Below are 27770 nucleotides of genomic sequence, written 5' to 3' on the forward strand. Positions count from 1 at the left end.
AACAATAGTATAATTATCATTTAATTTTACTAGCCACAACGTTGAACAAAGGTTTTTGTATGAGTATGGTGAAATAATAATAATATTAAAAACAGAAATTATGCGCAATTTGATATGTGGAGTGTTCGTTATTTAAAATCCTCCAATCAGTATTCGCTTACATAAAAGAGCACCAATTCGATTTAAGCTCGCCTCTTAAACATCCAAGTACCTTTTATTATTATTTTTCCGTCACGAATATTAGTATGAATATTTATTAGATAGATCGATGCATGAATAATGCAGGCGGGACCCGCTGCAGTACGCTAGGCCTATATTCATAAAGCACCGATTCTTCGCTCACCCGAATTCTCAATGAGATACCTTAATGTCGGTCGTATAACTGTAATTTGATGGGCATGTCCTCGAACACTAAAGTGGATAAAAGGAACTCCTTTTGTATCACTTTGTAAGCGCTTAATTAACGTTTAACTTGCATAGTAAAATGCAAACTACGTTGATGGGTGTTTGCATTAATTATTTAAAGGAGCTGAATATACTGTTCTAGTTTTATCATAAATGATATAATATATAATAAGAATTTAATAGTTTATTTAAGAAGATAAAGATGTGATATCTATTTCTGTATATTTTAGAGAGATTATCTCGTATTGTTCTATTTAATATTTATTAAATAACTTTTTTAAATGTTAATTTAACGATTGGATATCAAACCATCAACAAAATGAAGTAAAACTGTCTTTAAAGCATAAATTGTCTTCAGTATTTTAACATCAAACATGCTGTACTTCCAAATATACTTTACAACCCTATAACATGTATCTTTTAGTCTTTTCATCCCCCATTAAACGAGATGAGAAGATGAATATTGAAAAATCGTTTCTTAGTGCTCACTTACGTTCTATTACGAATTTCTATGTACAATTTAATCTATGTAGACTTCCCTTTTAACGGACAGCCCATCATTATTATTATTCATTATTGTTTATTTATATATAAAAATATTATTCAAAAATTTATATTTTCTGATATTATAAAAGCGGATTTCTATAGCAATATTTTACAACGTCGCTTATCACGTTGAAACAGAAATTATATAAATATTTTATTCGAATATAACAAATGTACAAATTAATTATTATCCGTTGAAGCGAGTTTCGTGTCTTAATGTATCCAATGCAATGGTTCTGCAAACACGGATTCCTAGCAAATCCACCGGGATTAGCGGGCGTAGCGTGCAATACTGCGACGTCCCTATTGCTGTGTTAATGCGCGCTCTTGCATTTTACAAGCCCGGCTTGGATAACTTTAGCCAATAGCATTAAAACTACGAAGCGCACGTTAAACATTTTACAATGATAATGATACTTTATCGTAACTTATTCTAGACATTTGCACGTTTTATTTAAATATACGTCAAATCGAGCTTTTAACGAAAACTATAAAATAAAAACTATAAATGTCAACGGCTCGCGTAATCAAACATTACGTGAACCGATCTCAAAGCAATGAGTATAAAACAACTATTTACACAGCATTAAAACATTCATTTGATATAGGCGCAGAAATTGGCCGACATTCAGCAGCAGTCGGCGTCGTAAATGACTGACTTTAGTTGACACGAACTTGGCCGACAACTTTAGCACATCGTATAAGTAATTAGCCGGTCACGTGCCAAATAAAGCGGGCCTTTCCTCATACTTAAAGTTACTACGTGTAGAAATTATGGATGAGTTGATTAACCAAAGTTTTACTAGTTTTAGGATTCAAAAGAATTGTATGTACAAGCTCTATTATGTGAGATGATTTCAATTCTTATTTTTGTTTCATTTACGATATTACGTTTACTATTAAATTATTAAGAAATTAATTATATTAGACATTTGACATAAAAGCTTAGCTCGAAATGAAGAGATGCAACGGCGAAGTATGGAATAATTACGCTTTTTTTTTCACCGCCAATATCTATGGATGATGAATACAGGATGATTTTATATGTTATCCTGGCTATTAATTTACCATACACATATTAAATAAAAAGTATAAACATAATACAGCTTAAATACCTGTCTAAGCTACCACCTGTTCCAAGTCTTAAACAGTTGAATGAGAGAAGCAGTAAATGCCTATTTATTCAAACGTTTATTGCGAGACAAATATTTAACTTCACTTACAAAATTTTACATAAAATATTCTCCAAGTCTGAAGCCTCTGAAAGAAATACAAAATGGGAGTCTCGTAATACATAAATCATTTCAACTCCGCAATTCTGCAAATGAAATATTATTATAATATATCAAATGTATACTTAGTGAGAGTTCAGAATCTTCCCGAGGGATATTCAAAAGTCGTAATTTAAATCCAATTAATGTTAATTAAAGGAAAATTTAGTATAAGGATCGAAATTATATTATTACTTGAAAAATATTTATGAAAAAACAAAAAAAAAATTCAATGAATCGAATCAAATTCACAAAGCTCTAAATAAAATTGTGACAAAAGATATTTGCTTTTTTTTATATTTTCATCACCATCTTTCTTATTTAACCTGATTTTACCGCTCAAGATGAAATGGAGTTTTATATTATCCCTCGAATAAAGTCGGTTTAAATCCAGACAGCATTGTTATTCAGTTTGAGATATCAGTGTCACTGACCCTACTATCAATGGACGGTAAAAAGTCGCGTCTTGGGAATATACTTCCTTTATCTACTAAGGTGGCGACGCGGTGGCTTTGAAAACAATTTATGGTGATCGAAACACAAACCTTTATTCCCTCAATAATTTCATGAGAAAATGACAATTATTTTTTCTGATTATAAGGTCGATAGTGGCGTGCACTTTATTCTCACGAGATAAGCAACTTTACATGCTTTTGTAGTTACGTGACATCATAATCAAATGTGTTGTTGGGACTTTGTTTAGTAGAAATTGTAGGAATAACAAATATTATCGTATTATTGTCTTCATGTTTTCTTTTTATAGGATCGATAATTATGAATTGATTTGATAGGTTGGATTTTTAAATTTTCATAATAAGCTAGATTTTAGCTTTGTATTTTCCGGGCTTAAATGTATAGCAGTTTTCAGAACTTGAAATATCTTTTTGCAAAAAGTTGGAACCATTATTGCATTCATAATAACTAAACTAACACCAATCCTATAATATTAGAAATGATTTATTAGTAAATATTTTGAGAAAATAAATACAATAAAATAATGTGCCGAAAATTTTAAACATTTATAGTTTTTGGACTATCTCCGTAAAATCTTTCATTTCCGGAGATAAAATATCATACACGTTGCTACAGGATATGAGTTGTCGTCCTACGGAATTTCATGAACAACCATTTGTCGATTTAAAAGTACTTCTCGCACTCGCTCATGACGTCATACCCAGATATACCCAGATACCCAATAGAGTTGATAATTTAAACCAACCTTTAATAACTTAATCGTATATTAAGCAGACTAACACATTCGCATCGCATTACAAGAACTGTAAAACAAAGCTGATTGTTTTGTGCTGATTAAACGTGTTTTGAATGAAGTTGTATTAATTTCTTTTACAAACAGTTTTATACCCTCTTTCTATTTATAAAAAAATATTCACCAAAACAAAGTATTATGCAAATGAAATGACCAATGTAGAAACTACATTCAAAATTGCATTTACATAAGAAACTCCTTTATTTATTCATTCTAACACCGTCACTAGATCTTTATTAAACGTGAAACTATTCCATATATCTATCCCTCTCTCTCCCAATTTTTTTTCTCTATCTCTTATTAATCTATTTACGATACATTTTATTAAAAAATGGTTAAGCCTTAAACTAATACGAAACTTCTTGAGTTAGATTATTGGGTTGTTAAATATATTTTTTTAAATTAACGTCACTTTCAACGACACTGAAGAAGTGGAAAAAAAAACAAGATAAATTAATCTGAAAAGAACGGAATGGTTCTATCATTAAATTCATTGCGCTCGGTGCTCCGTTAAATAGAAAACTACTTTTCTTTACAAGTATTAAAGGTAAGTAAAGGTAAATTGTCAAGTGTATAATTACATTATTACTTTTATACGCAAATATAATTGATAAGTACTTAAAATATAAAAATAAAAAGTACTTATGCCAAAATCTATTTATTTATTTAATTCGAGAACGTACAGCCGTTGATAAACAAATATAACTAATACTTAATAACTATTAGGCCAATAACAGTTCTCACATATAACATTAAACAGACTGAGAGTAGGAAAATAAAAGAAAAAAAAAAAAAAAAAAATGATAACAACAATACATATAAAACTAAGTGTCTGTAATAAAAAATTATGTAAATTATGTCCTAATTATATGTCAGAATTATTTTATTATAATTCATAGGTATCCATACGACCATCTGATGGTAAGTGGTCACCACTGCTCATTGAAATTGGCGCCGCAAGTAATTTTAACAATTTTTTTCATCGTAATTGTGCCTCGAACATTAAGAACAGAGATGTTATGTCCATAATTCCTGTAATTAGACTGGCTCACTCACACATCAAAACGGATTTTATTCGTTGATAGATTTTAATTTTCTAGTTGCTTGTATTATGTTATTTTCTGTAGCATTATACAAGTAACTAGATAAACTGTCATTAAGTTATACAGTATACATATCAAGAACTAAGTTTCAGCAAGACGTTAAATTTTAGTTCAAATTTCAAGAATGGACTTACATTTTATGTGTTCATATAAAATAAGGCTTTTATTCCGTAGGGATAATGAGAATAATATAAAAAATGACCGCGGGTTAAATTGAGGAAGCTCTATCATTATTATTTATCTCTGGAACACATTTGTAGGCGTTTGCCTTCGTTTCATCTTTATTTTACATGACCCTTCTAGAAATTCATTTTTTTTTTATTCTTCTTTTAGGACATAATGTTACTATGGATAGAACCCAATTGTTACATTAAATCTGCTTAAGGCATATTACGTACCCCAGAGCGTTGGTTTTATATGTGTCGTAAGAACCAGCTAAGGGATGAGTTTGTGTAATACGATAACCCATACTGTAGTGCTAAGCCGGTCTAACTAAAGCATTTCTAAATAGGATTTGTACTTGGTAGACTAATTGGCCAATTTATTATTACATTTATTATTTCATCTTTATATAAACTGAGATATATTATAAATATAAAAATATATTTGACGTAATTGCACAAACGTGGAGTCAGCGTTTTTCGTTACAATTTTCGCAGCGGTCATGTCACAACAAGATTACTTTTATTGGTTATTTTTGGTACAGTCACTCACTTTGCATTTTAATTGGATTTTGAAAGTGCAATAAAAATAAAAAGCTTCATACAGGTTGATCAAGTCAGCGACTTGTTCCCGATAAAATTTTCGTGTCAAAACTACGTCGCGCTACACCGAACTGTCCGTCAGTTTCAGTAGTTCGTAGAAATGTAATTGCTCCGAACCCTCGGTCTATTTTATGACAGACTCATTAACTTTTTTATGGTATTTTTTTATACAAAAGTTTAGTAAGTGCATCTTTAACACTATTTGTGGCTGTTGTTCATTATTAACTTTATATTATAATTGGAGTTTAATTTTAAGACTTTGCTTCTACATGCATTCCTTAAATGTTGTTATTCATAAGAAGAAAATATGAGATCAAGAAACGTAAATTGGGAGGGATCGAGTGCACACTGTTCCCTCATTCTCCTAAACTAATGGAATTGCAATCTGACAAAACCGGAGATAATAATTGTGGCGTAAAACTAGTGGCTATACGTCTTTTTCGCAGCATAGAAGTGTAAGCGCCGGTAACTTCCAAACTCGAGATAAGCAATGTCAATTTCTTGACTTATATTGACAGACATTTATATTGCATACGGTCCTCAAACTTAAATTATGATGCTGTCTGGTAACAAAAACATGTAGGTACACTAAAATAAAATAAAAAAACACAAAATGTATATGAGATACACCAAAGGTACACGTAGGTACAGATATAATATGTCCTTGGAGCTACAATAACCATTTTAATGAAACCAAGTGTGGCTCTTGAAATATTTGTTATATAAGTTACATTAAATTTGTTCGCACTTTTAAGACATTGAAAGAAAATGTATCTAACTTTACTTCATCTTACTTTTTGTTTTCATTACATTTACTATATAAGTTAACTCAACACGAACAGACTCTTTTCTTGTTCTCAGTGGAAAACCCTTTTACGCGTGCCTTAATGAGATGAGATAAAAATTAATAATTATTTTAATTAATAATTATTTATTGTGAAATCCTTTCGTTTTATTTTTATAACGTTCAAAAGCTCTTGGCGCTTACTTCATTATCTATCCGCTAAAAACATCTGTCACGTGTCAACCATACTTAAAACATGTACTTGTTTCTTAGTCCGTAGCTGCGACGCTGTTTTGGCGAGGGGAATACGTAAAATATCATAATCAATATAACTATACTCAGAATAAGTTGTAAAGAGAATATTGACTAAATAGAAAAAGCTTAAAAATTAGATTGCGCACTGAGACGGCACTCCAAGCAACGCGAGTGTATAAACTGAAATTTTGGATTTTCGGTAAATTAATAAACATATAAGTCAATGACCTTAGGTACGCTAATTTGTTTTGTCTAACGATATTCTATATATTTTTTAAAGCATATATTTTTGAGCAACTATTTTCTTAGTGAACGCTTTACAAATATGTTTTTATTGTAATTTTTCAGTTTTTTGTAATAAATGGGTAAAAAATCCGGTATTTAACTCTTTAATAAATTTATATGAAAAATATACGATATGAGGTGATTCTATATTTGGCACTGACGGAAAATAAAACGTGAATCTAATATTTTATTTTGCGCTAACGTAACGTAACGTTGCGAACTATACACGTAAAGCTAGCAAGGATTGCCGGTTCGGTTTGATCGAAGAATGCGGTGATTTTTCTTGTGAATACAAATGTGGTCGGTAAAGTTGTCGATATTAATAGCTCTTGGGATGTCCGTCGCTTTTACCCTGAATATAAAATATAATCATTTGATTTAAGCATAACTGAATTAATTATTTCCAATCTTAAGTGACCGGTAATTATGAATTAAAAGTGGTTTGAAATCTATATAGAATTTGCAAATGGGATATTTCTAAGTGTGTTTTTTTTGTAGTTGATTAAGATTCAAAGAAGAATCCTAATTTTTTACTATCAAATCAAAATCTTGTTCCTGTATATCAGACAAGAAATTAAAAGTAGCTTGTTCTATATTTACAAGAATAACTTAGTGATATTTTTAAACACATAAAAAATCTTTCTAACTTACCTACAAAACGATATGTATCCTACACTACACATTGCTACACAACACTATATCCGCTCGCTTCGACGTTGTAACGGCGACTAATTAACAAACTACGGGGTGTCATAGTGTACGGTCTGCGCGCGCGCATTATGTTAAACACAAAACTGTATTCAGCGATCCCCAATACCGAAAAGCAGATTTGACAATAAAATAACAATTTAAAAAAATAAATTTAACGTAAACATATATAATTATTTTAAAATAATCTTCAAATATTTGACATTTAAAATTAGGAAACAAAAATTCTATAAACACTCAAGAATACTACAATCGGGGGAACGGATTTATTTTAATATATATAATTATGAATACGTGAATTTACTCTACCGTATGTGAATTATAATATTAAATTCAAATATGTAACCAACAAAAAAATCTACAAGCTAATTTTCAAATACGAAAACTTGGCACGAAACTGTGGTCTAGCCGAGTATGGGTGCCTTTTAAACGGGAAAGTCTAGACTGCTAACACATGGTTGACTTACTGTGCTAAATAAAGGCAAGATATAACTGAAAAACGTGTCGCTCTAATGTTTGAAAAGTGAAACTCCGTAATTTATTCGGCGAAAAAATATATTAAAATAGGTAATTATTTACTTAAATGTATTTTAAAAACTTAACGTTCAGGATTTGAACGTATCATATTTATCGTTTGAATGAATACTTATATATTTTAGAATACCAAGTTAGATAGAACTTTATTACAATTGTATAAAAAAATCTTTACGAGTACATGAGCAATTTTCCTTTCTTAACATACAGTATATAACTGTTTGTACATTATTGACAAACAAATGTTTAATTTTAATAATTGTAATATTAATATAATTAGGCGAATTTAATTAAAACAGTCTCAGGTTAATTTTACTTTGATAAATTTTATGAATAACTAATTATTTATTACCTTATTAAAGACATTGTCGTTTAAACATTTTTATAACACAAAAATAGTCAAATCGTCAAATTAATATTGCACATAAAAGTTAACTGACGATCGCAAAATCGGTCTTAATAAAATCAATAATTCGCTAAATAATGTTGATAATATAATATAAATTATACGAACCCCGAACGAAACCACGATCAAAGTGTAGCTCATTTTAAATAGGTCGCAAATCTCGTCACCATTATATTACAGACCCCATTTTGGGGTCCTTCCAACCCGACCCTACACTAGCATTCTACGCAGCTGTCTATAATATGGAATCCCTCTGAGTATTTGTACAATGGGTTCATACATTGATATACTTATACAATTCAAGTGCTTAAGGCTATTACAATAAGGATCATAATGCAGTGATGGTTAAACGTCTACATCCGTGCAGTACTGTCGCCATGATATTCAAAAGATTCACAAGCGATTACTACGTCCATGACATTCACCGTTTATCGTGATGCGTAGATTAACGCTTTATTACGTTTTATTACTAACTAGGAAAGATTCTGGACATTTCATTTTAATCCTCATCCTCATTTTAATCACCTTTAATATTATTTTTATTGGTGATGAACAAATTAGCTTGAGCGTTATTATGTACCATTACTGAAAGGATATATAACTAAAAGGGCACAAGTGTAGATACATTCTTCTTAGTATTGACGTTGATGTTGATACTGAAGAGAAAAAAAAAACTTATTATATGAGCCGACATCATCAATCGTATCTTTTTAGGAAATTACGCTGATCCAATTATACCGATTTTCAAATATTGAATACAAACATCATAATGTAACGAACAATGCTTTGAAATGAATGGTGTATTCCGTAATTCACTACCAACATACATATGTATATTGCCGCAAAAGTACGTAGATAATAATCAAGTAATAATACGTCGTTATAACAGTTCTGAGTTGGTTGTTATGAGTTCAAATTCACAATCTCTAATTGCTTCATAGACGTATTTATCCTTTGAATTCCTTTGACAGTTACTCACGTCAAAAAGGCAACAAGGACATTCGTTCTTAGGGGAATAAGATACTTAATGCGAATAAAAATCAATAGAGACTGATACGTATACAATTGTAGGACTTACTGATCAGTGTTGTATATTTGTATATGTTGAATCTGTGTTCTTGGCTTTCTTAGGTGATATTTAAAATGTTTGTATATTTTTTTTACAAGTAGCCGCGAGCCGAACAATGGCTTTATTTTGTAAAGCTTGCTTGTGAAGTCTCAATGGGCGCGTGATTTCAATTACAAAGGACTCTCAAGTTAAATAACAAGGTGAAGTTTGCTGCGGGCATTTAGGTTTATATGATTAATAGGCCGTTTAAGCACACGGCCTTTTCTGATCGCATAACGAATACCTTAAATTGACTAAATTATGAAATTTAAATAAACGTAAAGAAACAGCAACCCGCAGTTTGCACATCATCTTTGTGGAAAACAAGTTTTGTAAAAGTTAAATTGGATTCTTAGATAATGAAACTTGAACAGTAGGGGCGATATGAACGAATATCCTGAAAGTTTTAACGATTAATGCATTTTTATAATGGAAAAAGTTTTTACGTGAAAATTTAAAAAATATATATAAACATTTTGATGAAAAATTATATAATTTTTGTTGGGTATTTTATGTCGTTAACTGAAATTATTATTTTTGATTAAATACTGTTAAAAAGAAAACGTTTAGTATATTTTTCAATAAATTTCACAGATTTTATTACGATTAAATTTATGTATTTCCAAACTGGCAAGTAAGTGCGGGCACGCATCACTCTTTATAATTTGGTAGGAAATTATCGGCACTGGCTGCAAACACCTTATAGATTTAACTCATCGCTCGCAAATCGCCAATGTTAACCATTATGGCAGAAAACAATGTATGCAAATTAATGCACCGTGCGAAATAATGGATGATTTAATGGTAACTATGCGTCCAGCAATGCTAATGGTTGCGCGAAATCCGTTGACATGATGAAGCCAACAGAAATTAAGCCGGTCAGCGTTGAATTTATAATATATTTGTTCACGGGTAATTTTGTTATTGAACAACTCGTATCATTCGAGTACTTTCACTCAATAACGTTCGTTATAACTTAATTTATTTATAATGTCTTATTTATAATGAATTAAGTTTTTATAATGAATTATAAACTTTTTTTATAAAATTCATGTACCGTCTACACCAATGTCCATTAAGGTCCATTAACATTGATTTTAAACAATTTTAAACATTTCTTACTACTAAGCGCCTCCAACCTTGGAAACTGAGATGTTATATCCTTTGTACGTGCTATTGTTTATTATGTACCCTGGCTCACACCCCCTTCAAAGTATAATGCAACAATACTAAACATTGCTGTTTTAAATAATAATACAAGTAATGTATTAAGACACAACGCTTTATTTAATTATTTCAATCAAGTTATATAAAAACTCCTTATGCAAACAAATTGATTTTAATTCAAACATGATCACAGAACAAGGCCGCTTAGGATAAGATCTAAAAGGATCAATAATTTTACGTACTGTCGGTAAAATTGCCTGCCATTTAAACGATCGTTTGTTAAGACCATTTTTTATGGTCATTTACAAGGAACTGGATTTCGTTACAAATTTACGAGCAAGTTATGACAGGTTTAGAAATATGTTATATATTATATTAGATTTTTTATTTGTTATAAGTTTGTTTTTACATTATTCTTAGAGTTATTATTTTATACCTCTGTTTTTTTAAACGTAGTTGTATATTAATAAAAATATTGTTTATTTATTATATTAAGAATTATAAAACACTTTTTACAATTCATGAGAGTACAAGTTACTAAGAAATTATACATTCTATATGTCGAACATAAGTGAGTTCACTTGTTAGCAGAATGATCGATTTTGACAAATTACTTTCCTGATAGCTCTTATTTCCATCACTTGAGTCGTGGCTAATATTGGATTACACATTAACGAACTGCATTTAATGAAAAACGGTACATCCGTTTAACGAAAATACCTCAATACTTTATAAAATTACATCAAACTCAATCACGTTCAACTTTAATTTTACATTACAATATAAATTTGAATAGTTATTATTTAATTAGAAAACCTACTTGCCGTTTGTAAAAGAAATATATAACTATTTATGTTAATTATCTGGGACAAAAGTGACTGCTAAGTTCGAAGGAGATTTTTAAAAAATAATGGGTAGTTATAGGCCGTCACCTGCAGGCTGAAATTTTTTTCTTATTTCTGGTATAAGCCAGAGTTTATTGAGAACTGTGTTTCTTAATGTTAAAAATTTGTAACAAATGTTTATGTTTGATTACACATAAACATGATCAATACATATGTAAGAGGCAAACGGTTTAATAATAATTATTATTATTCCTTATAATGGTACGGGATTAGGTTCAGGAAGGGAAGATTAAGAGCGAGGATTATGAAGGATCCAAGTTTATGCCGGTCCACTAATTTGATGATTGTTCCATTGAATTCCTTTTGATTTTATTAAATAAATAAAGTAAAAAATATTAATTATAAAGCTGTAAATATTATTATTTACTAATAATACGCCATAATATTTTAATCATACAACTGTAGCATTTTCATTAAATTTTTTTTAATAAACTATACAGTTATTTTGTTTGTAGCTGTCCGTCCTGACTAACCGATCACTACGTCACTTACAAGGTCCAATCTAAGCTCTATCCACCCTATCGCAAATACACACAAAAAATACCTTGAAATTGGTTCAATCGTTGGAGGAGCTCAGTACACACATACAGAAGATTTATATATATAATTATATCTTTTTTCAATTGCATAAGTTAAAGAGTCGCTGATTTGATTAATATCAATGTAATACCCTTAACGAGCTGTCTATTTATTAATAACTAACCTACATTTAGCGAGATCAGCTTATGTTTTCGCTTTGATGGATACAAATGTAGCAAAATTTCCTTGAAATTAGACAAATGTAAGTTTCCTCAAGATGTTTTCCTTCACCGCAGAGCACGAGATTAAATAAAAATACGAATTAAGCACATGATAATTTAGTGATGCTTGACAAGGATTGAACCTTGCAATTATCAGGTAATATTCACGTGTTCTAAGCACTAGGCCATCTTTGCTCTCTTGCTCAATAAATTAGGGAGATTATAGACTTCCTCAAAAAAAATCTTTGATATAAACTATACATATTTATACCATTGTGTTAAAGAAGTTTGGTACATGCAACATATATAAAACACGTGAAATAGTAAAAATATAAAGTTAATTGGTATTCTGATTAAAACACATCATGACATGATAAAAAAATAGTCTACTAACAGCCAGAAAAATTAGTTTACTCTAAGTTTAGAATGAACAAAAAAAATCATAGTGTTTAAAATGAGTAAGCTAATTTGGATAGTTAATAATATTAATCGTCAACATTGAAACTGTGACGGATCAAAGAACGAAAGTTATTAATTCGATTTTAAGCGATATCTAAATTCTTGATTTCTAACGAAAACTCATTGTAATTTTTAAAATATATTACAAAAAATTCACATTATTCGGAAAGATATGTTGATGTAATTATTAATCGGTTTTTATAAGAACATGTTCAGTAATTTCCGTCATATGAAACCTATTAATTTTTTAGATGATGCGTATTGAAACTTTATGTTAAAGTTCTTAAAAACTTTTTTATCTTTGGCTGTTTGTTTTGTATTGAAGTTGAGTATTGAGTATTGATTTTCTTTATGGTCGACAATCGATGAAATATGACAAGGAAATATACTGCACATATCTTGTTACTTATTTCCTTTAAGTATATAGGTAAGACGGGCAGGATATGTATTTGATGAGCAAATAAAGATACAAATTCATCACAATTTCATTGTCATTACTTTCTTCAAAATGAAAATATATCCGTTATAATAATAAAATTATATAATGAACATTATAAGCATTTTTGAACTCTGATAGCGATAATTAATCTGATTGAGATAGAGGAATAAATTGAACTTGATACTGTGAGCCTAGTTAGTAAAATTGAGTCGAGTTTAAACTCCTTAAATTGAAAGACTTTGTTGAGTAAGCGGTTTCGATGATAGTAACTGGCACCAAAGATTGAATGTCTAATAGTTTACTAAATCGATAACCAATAAAACGCTTCAATAATTCGCTTAAGATTGAATATAAACTTCACGAGTTTTGCTGACTCAGACTTATATGTATAGATCGGTTGATAGAACATCTCTAACGAGAGCATCTAAGATAGTCAAAGTCAAAATCTTTATTTAATATGGAAGCGATTACACTTGCTTTTTGATAGTCAAAAATATACCACCGGTTCAGAAATTAACACCTCGGACCTGAAAAGAACCCGCAAAAGAAACTCAGCGGGATATAAGCTTTTTTGTAATTCCATTTTCACAAGTATAGATTTGATGTTTTCATGTACAATAATAAACATAAAGTATTATTATTTTGATTTTATTTTATAACTTTGATATTTTAATTTTCAAGTATATAATTATTCGAATAAAAATAAAATTTACAAATTTTTACCGTATCGAATGATGTCGATCGATGTACATCATTATCTAGAATCATATATGAATCACATACATTAAAATAAAACTTACGAGTTATTAATTATTTCAGTTTCCAATAAACGGAACACAATGTCGCAAAAAATATTGAAATTAATCTAGTGGATGACACATGTACAGCTCAGCTTAGAAAAGTCGTAAGCTTAAATGCAAACACACATACATACAATAGACCTGTCACTTTTCGTAATATGCAACTCGCTTAAATTTTTTAACCGAGGCAATGTGACTGCTATTTGCTTTTAAATTGAATTCGCATTGTATGATAGTGCGCAAATTTTCATTATTAAACCAATTGATCACGCTGAAACTAAGCTAAAACCTTTTACTTGAATACAAATTACACTTATTCAGGCCTAATAGAAATCGAAAAATAGAAAATCGTGAGACATCAGTGCCTGATCAATAGTTCCTTTCAAATAAATAAAAATACATTTGCCAAAATAAAAGGCGAGGGTCGAGCCTCGCGTTCATAAAAGGAACACATTTGTGTTGTTTTCTTCGAGATCTTGGAGTTTGTTCAATGGATTACGCACGGTTATAATCTCGGGGATACACAATGCGCCTTAAAAAGGCAATATGTAACATAAGATTGTGAAAATTATCGATTCGATCTTCAAAATCAAGTTGCGATAAATTATTTTTTATGAATAGATTCACGTATAGTCACGTTATTGATGATTAGAAAGCCACTATCAAAACTATTTCCTGGTATAATTTATTTCTTCGGGCACCACGACTTTACTACAAGACGTACTTTCGACTACAGGACATATGTTTTTGGTTTTTAAACGTCTTGCGATAATGATAATAATAGCTCACTCACAATTCAAACCAGAACGTACTAATACGAAGTATTGTTCAGTGGTTGAATAATGGATGAGTGGGAGGTATCAACCCAGACGGGTCTTTAAGAACCTCTACCATCAGTAAGTAGAACAAACATACAAATAATGTATTGTTACATTTGCTGTTTCTTTTGGCGTTTTAAAATAATATATAGGTACATATTGATACAGTTTCACTATATGAAATCACTCTATGTTGAATGGCAAAAAATATCATCCATACACAAATTATTTTGAATGCAAAATAAATAAAAAAAATATATACTTAATTTAAAAAAATATCAATGAAATTTGTTACTAAATATATAATATACCATAAGCACATATTACCAATAAACAAAAGTAGAAATAATACACGGACACTCGTTTAATTGTAAACGAAAGGTGTAAATGTGGCTGACATGAGTGGAGCTCAACCGCTAATCGGTGTCGACCGAGTGAACAGAATCTGTTTTCTTGTCTCAGAGAGAAGGAAGTAAGTGTTATGATCCGAACGTGGTTTAATTATGAACAATCGCAAAATTAAATGAAATGTTGCAAACTTGTGACTTGCATTTTCATTCCAATCATTATTTTTAATTAGTCATAATAATTATATAAAATACTAACTAATCTTTCTTATATCAATTCGATTGTTTTTTTTTTTTTTGCAAAATTCGAATTCACGCTAAGGTTTGCAGTAGTATGGTCTAATATAAAATTATGTTCATAATAAAAATCTTAAATATCTATAAATCTTAAATATAAATGTAAGTCAATCGTGTAGGAAAATAAAAAGTGAAAAAAACTATACTGTTATTTATTTAATAAAAAATATTTTCAATTCAAAATTAATTAAAAATTTCCTTTTTCTTTAATTTTACTTTTAAATTATTTAGTTATATAAAATAACATGAATTTAAATTTCGAATAACATGTAATTAATTTTCTAAGTCAGATGTAATAACATCATCACAGTAACATTCATTATATAGTTAAAAGGAGTTTCATATCTTCTGGTATTTTAAATTGTGTCTTTCTCACTTGAAGATACTACAAGTGCTTTTGTAAAAAATAAATTCTTCAATGATATTTTGGATGGAATTATTAGTTGAAGTAAACCCTCGATTGAAACTATTCTCATCACTGTTGTCATTACTTTCAAACCTAAGAATGACGTGTAAAATAGATGCAGAATCATATCATCTGTTAAAAATTGTAGTACAGTTTTGGCGATCTAGATAAAATGTGACTAAATTGGTGATAACGAACAGGAGCTGAACTCATCTTCATTTATTAGCCCTGGTGATTCCTGGGTTGTTTGACTACGGCAATGTATTTTTTTTTTGTGATTATTGTAGACCAGTAGCAACATGTTTGTTCTTCAGCCAAATATCTGATACTCATTTCGTGATTGGAACAATATGAAAATCAGAAAATGACTAAACAACAAACAGAATAGCTCAAGTCTTCTAACTTCTTTGTCACAACGAAGTCTTCTTAACTTTATTGATGGTCCTGTACTGATTAATCCTGTTCTTGTAATTTTATTCTATGATGATTCCAAACCTAATCCTGCCTTTATTTTACAGCACATCGTCTTATCTTTTTAGTAATTCTGTCCTTTTTCCTTATAATATAATTTCCTAACTTTTTACCTATCTTTAGTCAGTTTCAGTCAATCTTTCTGTACGCCAGTTAGCTTGCAGGTGCGTTGCCGGCCTTAATATTACTCTATCACTGTCTAAGCCGATCCCTTTTTTCTTTCTCTGTTTTTCCGATCTGATTCTATTTTTGACTATCTAAAAACATAGTATAAGAATTGTATGATTAATTAAAATAACCAGTAATAGTTTGATGAACACACATCCTGTTGCAATAAATCAGTTGCAAAAAGGAGGAATTTAACGTCAAATCGAGGTAAAATCCAGACCAGTTATGTCAAGTTTTTAATAAACTTAGAAGCTCAATTATAAACTTATGGTACGGCGTGCAGTTGAGGAAAACCTCGCAAAACCGTACCTTTCTTGTAAAGAGACGTTTCTACTGCAATGGTCAAAGGCTCATTTAGTGGACGGTTACATTTAATGTTGCTGTTGAAATTTTACTTAAACCTTTTAAGCAAACCTTCAGTTTCACACTTGCCGAATAATATTTTTTACGAAGAAGGGCAGTGATTTATTGCCATTAAGAAATAGGCAAATACTTTTGTATTTGCCTATTAATAATTTTATATAATAAACAGTTCAGTGCCATTTCTTGTGTTTGTCAAAATATTTTTCCAATAAGTAATTTAGCAGAAGAAGAGAAAAACGTGAATAAGAACATATTCGAAATGTACAAACTCATATTGTTTTCGACCAATGGGTGAACATTATTATTATTTAATAATATATTATTGTTTATCAGTATAAGGTTTTTACGTATTTATAATTTTCCATATTCAATACCATTTAATGTTATTTCATTAAACACTACTAAATTGACATGGGTCATGACAATGTTGTTATAAATATTTAAATCTTAATATACTAAAACTTTCGGAGTTGATAAATAATGGAAATATAATTATATTTTTGAATGAACTAAGATTTAATCTTAATTCTTCAGCAGTATGCAATTCATTGATGATGATAATAATGATGATGATGATGAACTACGAAACAACAACAAAGAAAATCCCACATTTTTTTTAATAACCCTATCGTTCAGTAATCTTATCCTTTTAATCCGTACAGCATCAGAAATAATAAGTTGACTATACGAGGAGTGGAATAGAAACTAATCATGTTATTATGTATATCGAAATTAGTTGTGCTTGGTTGTGTTATTTGTTACGTGTCTAAAAAGGTTTTATACATAGTAATATACATCAAATATTTTTTAATTAAATACCAATTTTACTTTACATTTATCAGCACCTTAGGTGTAGCTGAAGGCTGTTGCTCCACCCGACTCTATACATTCAATCATTAAATTGAATATAAAAAAGAGGGGGGAGGTCGAGTGGCCCCTCACCCGCCATCGACCGTGAGCTCCGACCGTTCTCATCTGAGCCCTCCGCAGGAAGATTGGAGAGATTGTTTACAGTGCTTAAAGCTGCTGAATGCCAATGTTAAAGTAGCCGAAGCCATAATTATAAAACAGTACAAGGACTAAAGTGCAATTATTCCATCACCCGTACTGATAATACAAGCTAAATGCAAAGAGACCAGTCCTGAATTTTTTAAAGTAAATGCTACTTCAGTGGTTCCGGTATAAGACATTCCTTAAGGGACAGCTTAAATTTAATTACATATAAAACTCTACTCTATAAATCCTGTGAAGTTACATTTCATGTCAAAAATTCGAATGTATCTAAATGTCATGTAATGAATGAATGAATGAATTAATGTAGTTATCCCATAAACTATAATTAAATGAAACCGAGTGAAAAACCCAATGAAATAGAACAGATATTCAGATATCAACTATATCAAATGCAACCTTCATATTACAAATTTCGACTACTCTTTATAACGATTTACTTTATCACATGTATAAACAAAAGCTGACATTTGCTTTTTGTTGAATGTTATTTCTTTACATTAAGGTAGCAAAAAAGCCTTTGAACGTGAAATGGGCTCTCGATGGGGCTTTATTTCATTAATTTTCTCGAACCGAGATAAATTGCTTTTCCAATAATACGTTACATTCAAATGACTACGATAGTTAAATAATAAAGTGAATGTTAAAAAAAACAATGTTAAGACAATTAAATTTATAAGCTTTTAAAATGTTGGTTAACAAACAATTTAAAAGCGCTGAGGCAAAGCGCGTTAATTTAAAAACACAGAAACCAAATACGTTAAAACAACTTATCCAGACGAGTTGAATTAAATGACATATTAAGTTATGTTTTCATTAATATTATAAATGCAGAGTTTGAGCGCGTTCTTTTTTAGGACCTACCAATCCAAATTTAAACGTCTTTTTTATGATATGCCCAGATTCTTCGAGGAGGTACAAATTATTTAACTATATTACTTCGCTCTATAGCTGAAAGTCTATATTCAATAAACGGTTATTTATTGTTCATGATAATGGGTGATACTAGAAGCCGATTTGAATGGCAAGTGTGCCTTTAATAACATATACACTCTATTAAACTGAAACACAAAGCAACAACTTTTGCTAAATTGCATGGATTTACTAAAGAGTGGATGATATCCACCTAGAGTTGATCAAACCATCACTGGTAGAAACCTGTTAAAATGAAATTAAGTTACGAATCGATATCTCGAAGAAACAGACATTGTAAAATCCAAATTAAAAGCAAGTGACATCGCGCGGTGTAGTAAGGGCATAAATATATATTTTTTAATTCCAATTTCATGATACATTTGTCTGTAATAACGTATTGTACGACCACAGTCTCACCGCAACACGCAGGCTATTTGATACAGAGGCAAGTAGGCCTTCTTTATATCAGTACCTCTTTAACATAACTACTAACCTTTTTATCGTTATTTGTAGGGTACAAAGAATTCAATTGCACCTTGACAGTGCCCTCTTAAGACATTGATTCTACATTTAAATTATATCAAGAACATCAAAGGCCATGCCCCGATGCGTAGTATATTGATATTGATTCTACTTTAACAAACATTTATTCTTAAAACAATACGCATAACGTTCATATTCCAAGCATGATTTGCTCTCATAATTTTCAATACGCTTACGATATTATCCAATCGATGGTATGTTCAATTGCACTTGACTTGCATCAATAAAAATAGATGCGAGTCGACCTGTTTGAATTAATAACCTTGTATTGTACACTACTAAGTTTATTATTAGAAAAAATATTTAATGTTGAAGGGTTTCGATTTTTAGCGGCTGAACTTTTATTGTTGTACGTCTCTAAAGATTTTAAAAAGTTGTGTATCTATTTTCTTTGTTTAAATATTATATTAAAACCGTAGTTTATTATTGGGAATAAGAGACCATTATGACTTATATGGTTATTAATATTTAGTATAAGATTATTTTATTAGTTGTTAATTATTAGTGCAATATTAATGATTGCAAAAAAAAATATATGTTGCATAAATTTATAATAAGATGGATAAATTTTACGAACGAAACTTTGTTTCGATAGTTTCCTACCGAAAAGATGAGTTTCAGTTGAACGCGATAAGATTTCATCTGCTTGTAATTTTTAGTTTCGTAGAAAAATATTATTACGTAACACTGTAATAGAAAATAAAGATGATCTTTGATAGTTGCGGAGTAAATTTACAGGATATATTATATCAATAAAATATTCTGGTTATGAAAATTATATTATGTGTATGAATAAAAAAGTAATTAACATTTATGCTGTTTTAATTATCAATTCGCGCGAAGAGCTACTTTCTACTACTTTATTTATTAAAACGTAATATAAAAATAACATTACATTTGTGTTAAACATTAACAAATGTAAAGCGTTAATTGATACATATTGTTATGTTAGAGACATATTGATTTCTTATATACTATACTTAATATTACTTAACAATAACTGTATTCGGTCAAAGGGAAGACAGTTTTACAGTTAGTCTTTTGTATTCAGTTGTCCTTGTATCTATTATTTAGGGTATTCGAGTATATAAGCTACTTATAATATTTGACAACCATTGGCCATCAAGCAGTAGGCGAGTATCAGCTACTGATTTGAAGGCGATTTGGTTTCAACACCCTACGGTCGACAACGGTTACGTGGTCCATTGATGGAGGGGATATTTCCCTTAGTCGCCGCTTACGACACGTGAAAGATGGGGTGATTCTATTCTAATATGTCGGAACCACACAGTTGACATCTACAAGTCTGAGCTAACTGAACTGAAACACTGAAGCTGATAATGACATTTTGAGTAACTTCCTGTTATGACGTATTCGACAATGATTTGTTGGAAGTCCATTCGTTATGTAAGATAATCCCTTATATTACCGAATTCATTGGTGAAATTTTATATTTAGTATTTTGATTCAAGATAATATAATACATTATTGATATCTAACTTTACAGAAAAAATAAAATGTCGAACTAATAAGAGCTAAAAGTATTTGTATATAATCTGTCGAGACGCAGACAAAATTTGTTGCCTGCGACGAACTAATTTTAAATAACATTTAAGAATATAGTTTAATATCATAGTACTAAACTAGGATGAAAGTAAGCCTTCGTTAAAATATGGACGCGAGCCGATTCTATCTAATTCGAAAAAAAAATATGCATCGTGTAGTATTTGATCTCCGACACAAAGACATCCCTTGTCAACAATACGGCCTTCAGGAAACCGTAATCTGAAAGATATGCGAGCAGATTTTTTCTTTTTTCTATATAACACATACATATTTTTATTGATTATATATTATACATTGATTAAAATAAAAAAACAACACTGGTTTTACTTTAAGTATTTTTATTTAGTTATTTCATATATTTTTATGTAATTCACCCACTATATTTGTATGTGGGACGTCTCCCCGAGTGTCGTACTATCCACTAATAAGCTGTGCGGTGCTTTGAATTAGTTTGAAAGTTAAGTAAGCCAGCATAACTACTATAATATACTGGCTTACTTATTCTTCAAACCGAAACATAGCTAATTCATATATTGGTGTTTAGTGCTGGAATAGATGGTGATTTGGTGACATCCACACTGAGCCCTACAACAAGTTATAAAACATCATTTCATATAACTTTTCATTTATATAGTTCTCTTAAATAAACTTATTCCTTTGCAATTATTTAAGATTCTTTGCAAAGATCACCTCGAGGCGCACTGCCAAGAAAACTAGCTACCTCTCTTATCAAGATAGCGAATATCATAAAGTGTACTCTTGATAGAAATAGTCTTAGAAACTATTTATTTATAATACCTTTTAGTTTTTTTATTGATTTATCTTATTTAATATTTTAGTTTATGATGGTTTAGATTTTATCCATCAATTACTCATCCCATCTTCAACGATGAACGATGAAGACATCGTACTGATAAATCTAGATTTAAGCGCTTAAACAAATTGTTTCAGTTTCGTAGTTTTTGCGTGGTGGCAAGCAAGCAGGCACTTAACAGATATACAATAGTATTAATTAATGTTTTACATTTTATCAAAAGTCATGCATCAATATACTCCAGAATTGTACAAATATTTCCATATCCATATCAATACAATTATTGCTATTTAGCGGTAGAATTGCAGTGAGTAATGAGTGGTACCCACTGCAGTCCTGCACCGAGCCCTACCGCTGCTCAATACCATTGAAATTATTAAATATTTTAATATCGGTATATAGTGTGGCAATAGAATTTAATGGGATAAGTACAGCCACGTGTCTGTCTGGTATAGAAAAATACATAAAAGAAATAAAATTTAATTTATACGAAATTTATTATAATTTCACTGGTCTAAATAATTGTTCACACAATTTAACAAAATAACAGTATTCAACTCAACTTATTTTACTTAAACACTTTGATAATTTAAATTGCATAAAAATTAATACAAAGCTGCCGGCAATTCTACAAATCGCTAATTAATATAAACACGGCCACAAACAGCAAATAAGTCAAGCGTTAATGTAATAATGAGGTAACACTTTGCATACGAGTTTTCCAACGGTTGGGTGTTAGTATAACATTGTGTAATTGTGCCGGACCACACAATGCAATATGCTATATTCTCTTGTTTCATGTACACTGCCCTTTGCGAATATAATATCTTTTCTAAATTAGAGTTAGGGGTGAAACGATAATTGTTTCTATACATCACTAATTTATATTATAGTCATCAGCTATGTCAAAGGATCGTAAACAGTTATTAATTTTCGAAAAATTCGTATTGAGTCTATAATTAGACGTAATTCTATTATTCTCTAATATCATTACAAAAAGTACTGTATTTGAAGATTTGTTATATTTTTTTTAATTATCGACACCTTACAACCCTAAATGAGGAAATATAAGGTAGAGAAACATAAAAGTGCTGCACAGGGATTTTTCGCTAAAATTTTAAAATGTGTAAATAATTTAAACCTCTCGTACACTTTCCTTTAAAATAACTATACTGTTTGCGAGCTCAGCTGCTACAATTTATTTGCCATTATAATGTTCGTCGTAAATATGAAAAATATAAGTGAATAATAATCCAGTAAATCTCCCACTGTTTAGCTGTGGTGTATTTTATCACGATATTCTAATTATTGTTGGTGGACATTAGATCATTCTCTTGTGTTTCCTCACTAAATTGTCCTTTACCGGGTAGATGATGCAGTTAAAAACATTTAACTTGTGATCTAACCAGATCTGTAACTACTGACAGAATCTAACCAGATTTGTATCCGCAATCTCCGGCTAAAATCCACGTATTTCATCGAACTTTGTCTGCTTAAAAATATAACAAAAAGGTTATTAATTCATAACAATTTCATTGTCTTTAATCAGTAACGCTAATTACATACCTACAAACAATAACTTAAAGTCGAAATAGTCTTAAAAATAAAGCACTGTATAATTTTTGTCTAAAATTAAAAAAATCTTCAATTATATAACTGTGTTCATAACAAGATTTTAAGCATTTTGGTGCCGACTGTATTATAAATTTATTACTTGCTTAGGGATACAAGATAACTTGCGGCGTCTAATGGTATTAAAACGCATTTGCATTCCTATTTTATTCAAATACCGAGTAGATTCTCATTTCTTACCTTCCTTTATGGCAACATTTATTTATATGAAATAGATTCGTTCTATCAATTAAATTAATCATCTCTTAATAGCTTTGGTTTTTTTTTATATTTATGCTATATGATCAATAATATTTATTAATATTGAAGTAAATGTAACTCGATACGGCTTCAAATAAGCTGAAATTCAGAAAATTCTAATAATTCCCGAATATTATATTGTATATTACACATTATTCATCAACCTATTGAAATAATGTATAAATTACTAGATACACACATACGCCTTGAAAAATAGTAAATGCTATATATATATATATATATATACTACATTTTAATATCAAGAACATATCTTTGTGTTTCCCTAATTGAAGAAACTAAGATTACCAATATAGGTATATCAGCCAATGAAGCACGCTTTGAGGAAGGTTTATGTATAAAATATAATTATATAATTTTTACGTATTGCAATTCCATTCGCTTTAAATTAAGGCAATTGTGTCACCAGAATTTAATTTTGAAATAAAACAAGAACTTGGTTTAAATGATTACTTTATCTCTTCATGATTTTATTGTTGTATATCGAGTAAAGTACATTAGATATAATTATATAATACAAACGCAGTCACCACCTCGTGACCACGATATGCAACTATGTGGAAACGTCAAGTTAAATAAGTAACATATTATGTTACGCAGTTAAAACCAGTGTTCTTTTAAAACATATACATAATTAAACTATTTTTTTTTAATCAGAATATAGATTTAAAAAAAAATTGAAACTTATCACTGGAATATAAATAAATATTAAAATTAATGTTAATTATTATTTCTTTACTCAATAAGATTCTAATTGGCGTAATAACTACACCACCTCACTGAAACTTAACGTTGAAAAGGTAGAAGAGTAGCACATTACTATACACTAAAAAAGTTATTGAGAAAAACACGTTAGCTTTTGACCTCTTGACTTAAGCCTCATTTTAAATATCCACCTGAAACCAATACCATGAATATATTGTTCTATGAATCAAAAAATAATGTTTGACTGTATTGTAAAAAACTAACAGCACGTGCATGTTCCACTGCTGGGCATCGGTAAAGAAAGTCTATAGCTTATCCCACTAAGCTGCTCCAATGCGTGTGGTGATGGTGTGCTAGTAAACAATATCAAATATCTGCTTTCACCTATCTAGTAACGTTTCCTTTGAAATTTTTATAGTTAACGTAACTTTTATGATTACATAATTAAATTATTAGTTTCATTTTTAAATGCTGTCTATATTGAAGTTAAAGAATGTTTTAGATTAAAATAAAATTTAAAAATTTGTTTTCGTATTTATACGCATAATAAAATAGAATAACATAAATGTAATTGTAATAAATTTGTTGATAGATTGTTTCTGAAACTCTATATGTCTTATAATTTAAAAAATGCGAAATACAGATGGAATCGCATTCGTAATAGTTACGTAAAAGTTAAGCGAAACAATTAAGCCGATTTCGTGTGCAAATGAGGGCTATTTAAAGTAACCAATTCGTAATGGCAGTGATTTCAAAAAGTTTTATACATAGAGGCGTCATTGAATGTTCTTCTGGATAATAATAAAAAAAAAATGTTATTCATGCTTAATTTAAATTATTTATTAATTTGGAATATTTTACTACATAATTATTAAATAATGGAATATTGTACTTTAAGATGAAAAGCAAAATCATATCAAAAATAACCAAACACAGCAAAATTTGAACGTGCACCCCTTAGGTTCGCGCTCAAGATGCTCTGCCAGTTGAGCTATGCGTCCGATTTTTTTTTTTTTTTGGATAATCAAATCTGATTCATCTGAAGCTACCTTATGAATGACTGAACGAACTGTTGAATGGTAAATGATAACATTAAAAATATATTACATGATAAAATACCGTGAGAATGAAAGAGATTCTTTAACGCAATACAATTTAGTACATTACTTCCTACAAGGATTTAATAATGAATAAAACAAGTTGGAAATTATTATAATTTTTCTTGAAAATAAGGTAATCGATAATCAAATGGTCATCGTATTCGAAACGTGTTCTGCATCCACGTAGAAACCACGCGAATCTCAGATAACTCGTTCAGTCATCACTGCTCAATCAATAAAGACGGTCTCAGCAAGGCTGCTTTATCATCATCGACACGTTAATTAACTACGCTTTACAGAACATTAATTTTATTGAAAACAGCGAAAGTAACAGAAGCGAAGCAAGTATTATAGGACTCTCGTACGATATGAATAGTCTACTTTTTACCATAGCTGTCTTGGCAGTCATGTCTCTCTTTATTTATAAGAATTCAAAGGATAAAATGATTGGGCATCTAAAGTAACTCAGTTAGCTCTTCTTTCCCTCACACCGGTGAATCAGAATTGAACTTTTTTATCATCATCGTTACTTCATAAAGCGATGCTCTTATCAAAATTAAATAATTAAACTTAAACAAAACGAAACAATGACTCTCCGACATGCTACTCTATCTTGTATTTTAACAAACATTGAATTGAAAACACTAAATCGAGCTGTTTTAAAAATATATTTTTGTCATCTGAATTGTGGAGCGCGTGAATAAGATATAAATAAAAGACGCAGCAGGATTTGAACCTACAACCCTTGAGAATCGCGCCCAGGGTGCTCTGCTACTATAACATACGTTCAAGTTTATGCAAATTTTAATTTTTGATATGATGAAGCTTTACTTAAAGGTTGAATTGATAATCCTATTAAAATAATTTGCTTGTTGTTCAACATAGCTGTGGTTTTTTTAATAATAAATCGGCGAATGAGAAAATGGGCGGTGGTGAGAACTAATTGCCTTCAATTAACCCAGGTAACCACCACCACTGTAAGAAATATTAGCCATTCAATAATACATCGCTAATGCGCCGATAACCTTGAGAAGTAAGGTGCTATGTCCCTTGTGCCTGTATCAACATTGGCTCCCTCTTCCATCTAGAATACAACAATACTGTGTGCAAGTAGCTTAATTGATCAGTGGGTGGTGTGGGCCAAGTGAGCTTGCAAATAGTAAATCACCACCTTAATATATTATTGTGTTGCATTTTTCACAAAACTACTAAATTCGATGACTTTATAATAAAACAAATTTACTACTTACTACTTATTACTTTAAAATAAAACTAAAAGTATAAATAAAAATAATGAAGTGAATATTAATATTTTTTCAAATTTAGGAGTCAAATAGAAAATTAAGACGCAGCAAAACTCGAATGTGCACCCCTTTGGAATCGCGCCCAAGATGCTCTGCCAATTGAGCTATGCGTCTGATTTTGCAATTGGGACGTCGAATCTGTTGGGGATGGAGCTACTTTATCGCTAACTGAGGTCGAATCATTAACACTAACTCAAAAACTAGCGGAACTTCTGACATAAAACTATTAAATGAAGTATACATTGATGAGCTGGTCCTATAACATAACGCGGATTCGCGTTTAATAGATAAACCATTGGCATCAAGTATAACTTCGAGTATTTTTTCTACTACAATGAAAGCAGTCATAGCAGTCATGTTTCAGTTTATTCTGTGGTGTTTAAGGCACAACATTATTGCGTATTGATAAAGATTGACAAGTGACTCAGTCTGCTCAATTCTCATCACGTGTGTAATCAGAGTCAGTTCTCATCATCGTCACTATCAGTAATTGAATTTTGTAAAACATTGCTCTCATAAAAATCAAATACTTAAACTTATATAAACGAAACCATGACTCTCAGACTCTATTCAACTATAATTCTACTCTAGCACGCATTTTAAATCAAGCTGCTTAGGGTGATATAAATAATTTTTGTGTCAAATTAAATAAGTTTTAGGTATCATCCGCGTGATTCTTATAATGAAGCGAAATTCATTCCTTTTTAATTTATTTTTTGATTCGCCCCAGATTGACATATTATTATCTTTATAAGAAACTAAGTATCATAAATCTAACAATTAGACAAAATTAAATGTATATTACATGTTCAAAAATCTAGGTATTTAAAATATTCAAACGAAAGCCCGGCACACACTTTAGGAGAAGTTAAATAAAAGTAGGAATAGACACACAGACACAAGACACAAAGCGAAAAAAAAAAAAAATTATACTTTAAGGAAATTATAGCGAAATTAATATTCGTGATTAGCAAAAACATCAATAATCGAAATCCTTATGGGCCAACAAATCTCATAGTATGCAAAATAATTTAAATTAAATTAAAAATATTTGATATAAGCGACGCAGCAGGATTTGAACCTGCAACTCTCGAGAAACGCGCCCA

The 27770-nt window shown here is 30.1% G+C and overlaps 1 protein-coding gene across 2 annotated transcripts in view; it reads right to left on the minus strand.

Annotated features, from left to right (window-relative positions):
* LOC113402200 (leucine-rich repeat transmembrane neuronal protein 2-like) overlaps positions 1–27770 on the minus strand; it is an 85400-nt gene that overhangs the window by 14769 nt on the left and 42861 nt on the right. Inside the window, exon 1 of one of the 2 annotated variants that reach the window (XM_026642390.2) lies at positions 7332–7421. The exons of the other annotated variant lie outside the window; for it this stretch is intronic. Within the exon in view, the coding sequence (XP_026498175.1) occupies positions 7332–7363 (32 nt within the window). The 5' untranslated portion in view covers positions 7364–7421. Of the gene's footprint in view, positions 1–7331; positions 7422–27770 lie in introns of those variants that run through there. 2 annotated transcript variants of the gene reach the window in all.

Source organism: Vanessa tameamea, chromosome Z (assembly GCF_037043105.1).
Source record: "Vanessa tameamea isolate UH-Manoa-2023 chromosome Z, ilVanTame1 primary haplotype, whole genome shotgun sequence".
NCBI classification, from domain to species: Eukaryota; Metazoa; Arthropoda; class Insecta; order Lepidoptera; family Nymphalidae; genus Vanessa; species Vanessa tameamea.